This window comes from Sinocyclocheilus anshuiensis, unplaced genomic scaffold, assembly GCF_001515605.1.
Source record: "Sinocyclocheilus anshuiensis isolate Anshui unplaced genomic scaffold, SAMN03320099.WGS_v1.1 scaffold76, whole genome shotgun sequence".
Lineage (NCBI taxonomy): Eukaryota > Metazoa > Chordata > Actinopteri > Cypriniformes > Cyprinidae > Sinocyclocheilus > Sinocyclocheilus anshuiensis.
The window spans coordinates 477,455-487,966 of NW_015557067.1; the positions used below are offsets into that span (position 1 = coordinate 477,455).

Here is a 10,512-nt window from a genome sequence, read left to right on the forward strand (position 1 = left end):
CCAAGCTTACGATTAAATTTCATATTTGAAATCACCAATGAAATCTGACAACAACTGTCTCATAAATGTTGTTTCTTATGCTCCAGTAGCGTTAAAAAACGTAATTTTCAGGCTAGACCAGTCAGTGCGCATGCGCAGTCCTAAGAGTGCGTCTCAAAACCGGGACTTCTAACGGCAGCTGCAGTGACGCAATGACTATAGAAGGCAGGGCTTCCTTCAATAGAGCAGCCATACTGAGTGTTGCATTTTTCCCCCATTCAAAACTATATGAGCGACACGTCTGTGGGCAATATTAGCCATTTATGGCTGCATTCCAGTTCACTTTTAGACGCATTCGCAAACTTCCCTAAGCACTTACCCTCGGGGGAATCCGCCCCGCCATTTTGAAGTGCGTTCCACTTCGTCAAGTGGACGAGGGAAGTTTACATGGACATACCCTCAACCCCTCAATTTTGACCGAGGGAGCGAGTCTGCTTCATATGCACACTTCAGACCGCTCTATAGACCACAATGCAACATGACTATGACATTATCACAGATCGTGTTTAATTTATCCCCACCCAAACAACTCTATAATATATAAAAAATGTTTTTTTACATTTATAACAGCCCAAGTGTACCTATATATACTGTATATAGAATGCTGCACCAAACAAATTCATAAGGGGAAAAATGTAAACAATAAACCAGCTCCATAGCAGTTTCTATGTGATCAAGGGCTTAGGACGTTCCAATTCAGCCCATTCCAAGGGTTCCGCCAGTAGTGGGCACTCATGCAACGTAATCAATGATTTACATCCGAGTAAATGAGACGATGGGAAGTTAGCGAGTGAAGGGCATAAAAAAAGTGAACTGGAACGCAGCCAGAGTGTGCACGGACCCACACTTAAAAAATCTACCTAAAAATAGTAGACCACCCCGGGGACTTTTAGCATACACTTTTCAACATACTATGCTTTGGGACACACTTATTCTAATCTCACATACTATTTAGGATGGAAAGTAAAATTCTGCAAGTGGAGTGATACAAACGGTGAAACAGTTGGATCTCTGTTATCACTAGAATATCGCACTCCTGGAAAAGGCTCTCAGCAAATAAGATTTGAGGACCAGAAAGAACTGTTGTGTGTGTGTGTGTGTGTGTGTGTGTGTGTCTGTGTGTGTGTAAATATAGCTTTGGGACACACTTATTCTAATCTCACATACTATTTAGGATGGAAAGTATGAATATTGGGACGCAGGAAATGTGTTGTTGAAAGTAAAAATAACGTTCTTGTTTACAACCCTGTTTCAGTATCTTTCGATATAAAAGTCTTTACTGCTGACTCACTCACAAAGACAGTCTCTAGTCGCCATCTAATGGCAAAGATGACAAAAAAACTAATCACCATCACGAACACGCACGCTGTTTCTCAATACTAAATACTATTATTAAATACTACTATTATTTATATAAAATATTATTTATTGAACAATAATATTTGATAAACAATAACAACAGCCATCATAAAAGTTGCTAGGCAATTCAATCAAAAGTAAAAAGGCAGCGCTCTGATAAAGCATTCAATTTATATATAATATAACGTTATAAGATTTTGCCCTCAGCCAAAACTATTTGCTCTGGAACAAATAATAGATTAATGAGACCAAAATGTAGAAAACGAAGCGTTTGAGAGAGGCGGGGCATAGAGGACCTACAATAATGTACAGTATTTGAAAAATACTGTGTTTTTTGAACATTAAAGCATGTCAACATATTCTGTTACACCAAATACACAAAATAATGATCTTTAAAAAAGCATCATATGACCCCTTTAAAACTACATTCCGTGACACAAAAACAGAAATTCTGCAAGTGGAGTGATACAAACGGTGAAACAGTTGGATCTCTGTTATCACTAGAATATCGCACTCCTGGAAAAGGCTCTCAGCAAATAAGATTTGAGGACCAGAAAGAACTGTTGTGTGTGTGTGTGTGTGTGTGTGTGTGTGTGTATATATATATATATATATATATATACATATACATACTGTATATAACAAGAACAGAGATGAATGATGGAATGATACTGTGATAAGCATTGAGCATTGGGACCGTTGATGTTAATACTGAGTATTATAAGCAGTAATCATAATAACAAGCTCAGTTTGGCCTTAGAGTGGTAATCTTTTTTTCCAAGAGAGATTATGTTCATTGATCATAGATGTGTTTTTATGTCTTAAATGTGATTTTCTGTCATTGAATGTTGTTGCTTGTTGATTTACATATATCCTAATGTCATCAAGCTGGCTAACATATATAAGGTTTTGCTGAATTGTGTGAATGATTTGAAATACTGTTAGAAACGTCAGTTAGATATGTTGCAGTCATATGCATTAAAAGTGTTTGGAAGAACCCACATCATAGCTGTCATTGAGTTTCATAATTTTCAGCTACATTTATATTTGCCAGGTGCTTTTATCGAAAGCGACTTGCGTGACATTCAAGGCATTCATTAGTTTATTCTTTTTGTTTTTAATATTTATAAAATTTTGGGGTGGGAAGTTCAGACTTCAGAGTCAACGGCAAATTCCAGAAGAACTGGCTGAGGTTAGGCTGCTCTCAGCGGGTTCACGAGTGCTGAATGGCCGCTGGCGCCATGGAGCTCACATCTCCGAAAACATCGAAGCAAATTTTCAAATAAACGTTATCTTCATTAACAAACTGCATATTTAAAGTCTAAACAAGTACATTCTTGCATTAAAAAATCTTAAAGGGGTCATATGATACGATTTCAAGTTTTCCTTTCTCTTTGGAGTGTTACAAGCTGTTCGTGAAGTCATTGAGTTTCATAATTTTCAGCTACATTTATATTTGCCAGGTGCTTTTATCGAAAGCGTGACATTCAAGGCATTCATTAGTTTATTCTTTTTGTTTTTAATATTTATAAAATTTTGGGGTGGGAAGTTTTTTTTAATTTATTTATTCGATCAGAAATACAGGAGGAATATTGATATCTCTAAATTTATTTCACAATATATTTCACATGATCCTTCAGAAAACATTCTAATATGTTGATTTGCTGCTCAAGTGACATTTCTTATTATCAATGTGCTGCTTAATGTTTTTGTGGTAACCTGTACCTGCAGAAAAAATCCTTATTTTTGGAGCTCTGGCAGAAATTAATTTTTTTAGTGCACTGCTTAATTAACATACTTAGGAAACCCAAAGGATACTCCATCTTTTCACTGATGGGCTTGTTCTGCAGTAGCTCAGGGATGTAAACCCGCTGTGACATCACTAAAACTGTGCCATGTGGTTATTTCACATCCCTCATGACTCAACTGACGGAAGATGCGGGAGCTCTAAGCAAATGTATGAGTGTGCAGAACTACATGACAGAGCAGGAAGTCTTATGTGGCAGAGGAGGACATGTCTGAGCAATCATGCAGAAGGCCCTGTGTCCATCCTGTCACACTAGAGAGGGAAGATCACATTTAAATAAGTGTTAATGAACCGATGGTGCAAGTAAACCGTCATTGTGGTGTTTAAAGGATAATGTGATTTTTAGCATCTATTGTGCCCCTGTACCCTTTGGTACATCGGGGACTGGTTGTATGAGTAATAAGATTAGGAAAAGGCCTATAGGTAAATTTAATTTATACAATAACTCCATAGGGAAAGCATGCTTGCAGTAAAAATGTTTCCTTGCATAATAGAGAGTTTGACCTGTGGCCGAGACAGCATCCTACTGCAGTTGCAAAATACCCCAAAATGCAAATGTGCTACACTGAACTATTTGTATCATACTGTAGTGAACTACCCTTTTAGTGCATAAATTGTAGTATTACTACAGTAATGTCTGCAAATGTATGTAACAGAGAATACAACATGGCAACACACTTTCCTAAATGCTTGTACAGTAGAGTGGCTTTTTGTCTCAAGGGATCCTTGCTCTCATCCTTTATTCACCAAGGAATACTCAGAAAGCCTGAAAAAGGTGTTACAGCCTTGATGAAAAATATTGTGGGACATTATTGAAGCCAGAGACTATATCACTTTACTTTGCCATCCCTGATTACATAGTTATTTGGTCTGCTCTGATTGGATATTTTGTCAAAATTTTAGTACTTTTGCACCCTGCTGGCCTAGATAGAGCAGCATTAAATTACTGGCAGAAGCATATATAGAAGCATAGAAGCATACAGTGTCCTGAACACAACTGCCAAGAGATTTCCTGTCAATAAAGAGACCTTTGGATCTTAAGCGTTTTCTCCCATCCCATTCTATATTTCTTTCATTCCTTTTCCCCTGCGGTTTTCCATTTCTCCTGACTCTCAAGTCTTTTATGGCTGGTCTCTCTCTCATTTTGTCCTTATATACTGTGGACAATTGTTTGAGGCAACCTGACCTTGACCCACCAGCATCTGCCATTCATCCTGTCAGAAAGTCCCTCTGAGGCAAAACACACAGGGAGACAAAAGCATACACCTCTTCAGCCGGGATTGTGTGGCCTATGTCTTGTGATATGTGCACTACTGATATGACTGATAATATCAGGTTTCAAATGCAAGAAGAATGAAAAAATTAAAGGCAAAATAAGAGGATACTGACTGATTAATTCAATTACATCTGACAAGGCTAATGAGAACTTGGTCTCTTAAGGACTCATTTGCCATGAAAACGTGTACAGTAGATATGTACAATTCTGCAATGCACTGATATTGTTCTTGACCAAAGGCATGGAGAAAGCTCATCCTGATTGTGTTTGCTTTTAAAAATCTTTCCTCAGTAAGTCTTATGACAGTGTTTTAATCAGTTTTGCTGATATCATGCTGGTTTTGAAGATAAGATGCAAAGTTAAGGAACAGCTTTTCTACATTTCATTTTTGTGTTTGCTTCAAGGCTACTAAGCCGAATGTGTTACATAAAATTCCGGGCATTGAATAACTTTTTTTTCACGATACACAAGATTAGCTAACTGTAAGTCTCAGACATTGAACACTAACTGACAGTGTTTTCCTCTCTCACATCCTTGATATTTGTGTGTCAACCATGATAAGGCCAGGTGTGCACAGTGGATGCATAATTGAGACACATAGAGATGCGATAACAAGCTTTTCCAATTATCATCTGATACAAGCTGTTCCTTAACTTTGCATCTCATTAAAGCAAGACTGCTAGAACATTCTTCTGGATTTTTTTCTCTCTTCTCCTCTCTCGCAGTCGTCTGTTCCTGTAAATTAGTGATTCTGGTGTCCATAAAAAAATTAGCCACATGTCTGGGCTGTTAGTGTTGAGGGCAGTAGAGAATTGCAATGTTAAATGCAAATAAAGAAATGCTATTATACTGTATCATCATGCTTGCTTAGTACAGGAAAATAAGAGGAGAAAACACTATTCATATAATTTGTCAAAGACTATACACCCAGTTGAACTCTACGGTATTTAATTTTGGAGGAAATTCATCTGTCACATGGTTGAAGCTAGCCAAATTAGCCAGATGGCAACACGGACAGGTTGCGTGACATCCTTGAAAACCACAAACGAGACTATGCAATGTGTTTTGTGCTGTGAATGAAAGGCTTTTGAAAGCATGAAACAATCAAAATTCAATTTACATGTAGAGTAGACCAGTGGTTCTCAGTTCCAGTCCTGGAGACTCACCACTCTTCACATTCTGTATGTCTTCCTTTTTTAATGCACCCGATTTAGATCATCAACTCATTAGGAGAGAGTTTCATGAACTGAACCAAAGCCGCATTTACACTGCATGTGTCACGTTGCACACACACTAGGAACGAGGAGACGCTGGAGAATACTTTACCAAGACTTTATTTGCACCAAGGAACCAAGGGAGACGTACACACGAAGACGTTCACAGAAAGACGTACACAGGGGACCGAGAACTTGGGACTGGGAACACATTTTATACACACACACAGGAGGAGGGGATGACGAGACACACTGCCACATTAACGTCCTTCGGGCTCGCCACATTAACTGCCGGTTGACTCGACCCGGGAACGGCCGGCGGAGGGGTTCTGGATCGGGGACTCTCCAGACACCGGATGACTGTATCCTTCCAGCCGAGGTTGGTGGTGTCTGGGAGCTCCGTGGGATGGTGGAACGTCATCCCGATCCGGAACAGCGTCGCGAGGGTTTCCCCCTCGAGGGAGCTGGCGAGGGCGAGCGGCACAAACGCCCTCGCGAAGACGACGGGGTCTGGGCTCGCTTGAGCCACTGATATAAACATTAAACGCTCCTCCATATGGGGACGTGGAGGAGCGCACGGGAAAAAAAAGGGGCAAAACAAAAACTTACAAAAACCGGAAATCAAACACGGGGAAGGGATGCCGCTTACTGTTCGGTCCGCTGTTCTGTCACGTTGCACACACACTAGGAACGAGGAGACGCTGGAGAATACTTTACCAAGACTTTATTTGCACCAAGGAACTAAGGGAGACGTACACACGAAGACGTTCACAGAAAGACATACACAGGGGACCGAGAACTTGGGACTGGGAACACATTTTATACACACACACAGGAGGAGGGGATGACGAGACAATAGAAAACCCCAAATCTTTTACTGTTGGCTTTCAAATGAATTGCAGCCTTTCCAACAAAACCCCTGCTGTATCTGAAACTGCAGTTACAATTTGGATGCAATTTAGTATCACAGTGCTGCCACTCATTCACCCTTTATTGTTTTCCTCAGGCACGGCTGCAGACGTATGATCTCACCACCTCTGTGCTTGGGGAGCAGGACACACACAAAACATGGAACAGAGTCTGACAGCATGGTTCAAGAGATCCAATTCAGATTTTTTTTTTCCTCCCATGTGGCACAGATCGGATATGGCCTATGAACGTGTAAGCAGGAAAAAAGCACATGGATTCTGATATTCTCAGATCGGTTTCAGGCCTCATTCATATGTGGAAATAAATCTGATATGAATCTGATACGTGCATTTGCGCCTGCTGTGTAAACAGACAGATATTCCCATCGGATATTCCCCTGTTAATGTGAGTTGGATGTCATATATTTTTTAAACATTTAGCGGCACAGATATACCTATTACAAATAAAACATCTCTAGTTGACTAGCAGAGTATTAATTCGGTTCGTTTGTGTTAAATAAGAGGCAATCCGGCACTGAAATGTGCTTTTAAAGTCATGCTGAGTGCTCGTTGCTAGTTATCAGTGATGGCGGCTCGTGCACAGACGAGCACTTCAATCTATTGCTAACTGTTGTGGAGGCTCTCTATTAAAAATGCACAAAACTTGTCCCTGCTCTTGATATACAATCACTGATGAACACATTTGGTTTTAATGAGGAAAAAAACTATACGAGGCAGGATTAGAACTCAGACCCACTAACTTAGCACAAGTTCTAACGCTAGACCATTAGTACCCACGAATGTGTACAGCGGATCTGTGTATATAATTACTGCTGTGAAGAATCAGTACTAATTAATTATTTTGATGTAAGGATGAAACTAGCCTATCGCATTAAAAATGTTTCTATGAGTACTTTCAATAAGTTAAACTCTTTGCGTTCATGTTCTGGACTCTGCTTTTCTATACAAAGTATGCTTTGTTAATAATGTGTGCAGAGTTTGGGCTTTTAATATCACTGTCTAATGCATTGAACCACGTCAAGTTAGGACTGTGTAGTGTAAATGCAGATATCGGATACGGGTCACTTTTAAAAGAAGGTGTAAAAAAACAACAACGAAAAAAACAACGATATAGTCAAAAAATCAGATTTGGGCATCCAGATCTGCAGTGTAAATGCAGCCCAAATGTGTCACATAAGAGAGACATACAAAATGTGCAGAGCACTGAGTCCCCAGGGCCGAAGTTGAGAACCACTGTAGTGTAGTAAATCTAATATGAAAAAAAGTAAATTTTCTTATTCAGTCTGGATCATGTAAATAATGCATGTTGCTAAGCATTTGGAGTTTCTAACAGTTTATTAACATTTTGTTATATAGCATGTTTTGAAAATTACCTGTGTTATAGTGCTTGGTGCAGTATCTTAAATCAGTCTCCTCCTTGAGGATGAACTGTGGAAGCGTCAAACCTTCGGCCACCTGTACAGGTTCCATCTCTTGCCACTCAAAGATCAGGTCGTTCATTGTGTAGCCAACTAGTAGAAAGACAAAGAGAATTGTTTTAGATTTTACATGCTGTTTTCAGTATTGCTGTTTCATAACGGAGAGGTTAATGTTGTAAAATTAGCCCTTTCCATATTCTCAAAATATTCCAACAGCTTGCACTTTCATACAAGGAATCTTTTACCCACATATTCTGTCATTAATTGCTTACATTCAGTGTCATTCCAAACTTGTATGCGCTGTATATTTAATCTCAATAAATATTCATTTTGTGTTCTGTAAACAACATGGGTATGAATAAATAATGACTACATTTTTGGGTGAACTATTCCTTTAGCGGCCTTATGTCTCACATGGGACAAAGATGACTAAGTAAGTACTTATTCCTTTGGCTAAACTATTCTGATTCTTTCATTTAAGATCTAAGGTCTATTTTAAGATAAAAATGCAGATTTCAGTAGAATGATAGCATTCGAGGTTAAATGAGAGGGCTGTTCCAGAAGGCTAGAAAATTACAAAACCATTTACTACATTTCAGATAGATATTAGCAGTAGCTTCAGCAGCATCTAATGAACAGTAACTTCAGCTTCAGCTTGACAGTTTAGACTCTAAGGCACTGGTGTGATTTTTTTAATACACATACAGTATATGTAAAAAGAAACCAGCTTATTGTTTTTTTTTTCTTCTTTTTTTTCTCCAATGTTGACTTTGATATTAAAGTAAACTATAACCATACAGCCATAAAGCATGCTAACTGCAGTGCATAATAAAACGGCACACAGCTTCAACATGAAAACAAATCATATGACAAAGCATTAAGCAGTTCACCAGCACAATATCCTCAGGGCTGCAACTGCACCGGAAAATCTATGGTGTGATGTTGAAGTGGCGGATATAATTATCTCTGTTACTTCATATAGCTCTGGTGTCACTTGCTTCTCTTGGTGGTATCACTTTACCAGAGGGAAGAAGGTGAGTATGCTCATTATTCTATTCTATTCTATTCTATTCTATTCTACTGAATGAGCTATTTCCAAGAGAGACAATATCCTCAGTTTAACATTGCTGTCTGTCATCAAGAGCCTCTCAGTGAGCAACTCTAGTGACGACATGCACATGGCCACTCTAAAATATGTAGTTATGAAGACAGATTCCCCAGCACACGGGGAACGGCCCCAGCACACGGCCTTTCTTTACAAGCCTCAACCCCAGCTTAGAGCAATAGTCATGGGGGAGATCGAGTGAGCTGTGGCATGTTTTCAAGTTGACTGAAAACTCTTAGAAAAATATACCGAACACTTTGACCACTAGCTTCACTAATCTTTAACCAGGCACTTGGCACTTAATCTGTAGAGAGAATTTCTTGCTTATGTGTCCTTAAGTTACTGTCTAGGATGGTATATACCTTCTCCATGATGATTTTAAGGATGTCTTCAGGGCCCTTCCCATCCATAATGACATAATTTGGTGCCAAACACGCTTTACATCAAATCCGCTATTTACCTCATCCTGCCTACCGGCTGAAGTTACATTATGAAATGAGAAACAGTGTCTGTTTTCCACACAAATCTGAACGAGGGGTGGGGGGAGTTACTCAACAAGCTCTTGATGAGAAGAGGTCATACGAGATTACTTACAACTCTCCAGCTGCATTATGCACGTCTGCACATCCATGGGGAAATTCTTCAGATCCATCGGACATGAGAGTGTCAGAGTCAGTCTAAAAATTGAGTGGAAAAAAAGCATAGATTTTTAAAATGATACACACACCTCTTTAATATGTGCTTTTCCAAGTATAAAACATGGTAATTTTTATGCACAAAAATTGTAAATGGAATTCCATCTACATTCTCTGAATGAGTAATGTGTAAATCCACAACTCAGACAAAGAAGGGATTTAAAGTGAAGGGATTTGAGCATCTGAAGCTGCATGAGTGGTGGGATTTCTGAACGAGACCAATAAAGCAAAGACAAGTCTGACAGCTGCAGATTGGCCATGTTTTAATTACACTCCTTCTCCCTCAGGGCACCACGTGGATTTCAGTTAGAGTGAATCCTCTGTCGTCTCACACCTGCACAGCATTCCATCATATCTCCTCAAAAGCCTGACATAATTTACCCCTCACTATTAACTCCAGCACTTCTCTTCTACCATCATGCTGCTTCCTATGGATTCACTGCAGTGATTGATGTGGAATGACATTGTGTTTGTCCTTGCATTTGTTGAGGGGTTAGTTACATTTTAGAGTTCGAAGGAATGACTCAAATGACTCAAGTCTGCATCAGGTGAGGCGTTTGATTACTGGGATGGTGGATTGTTATTGACATTTTCCTGCTGCGGAATTTAAGCACATGTCTCTTTCTCAAGAAATGACCTCCGCTTTGTCTTGATTTGTTATTTACATCAT

The 10,512-nt window shown here is 39.3% G+C and overlaps 1 protein-coding gene across 1 annotated transcript in view; it reads right to left on the bottom strand.

The window, feature by feature from the left end:
- Nucleotides 1-10,512, bottom strand: part of LOC107676677 (glycine receptor subunit alpha-3-like) — a 73,311-nt gene that overhangs the window by 7,831 nt on the left and 54,968 nt on the right. The window contains exons 6-7 of the mRNA XM_016471302.1: nt 9,742-9,824; nt 7,998-8,135 (exon numbers count right to left, since the gene is read on the bottom strand). Of these exons, the coding sequence (XP_016326788.1) occupies nt 7,998-8,135; nt 9,742-9,824 (221 nt within the window). The remainder of the gene's footprint in view (nt 1-7,997; nt 8,136-9,741; nt 9,825-10,512) is intronic.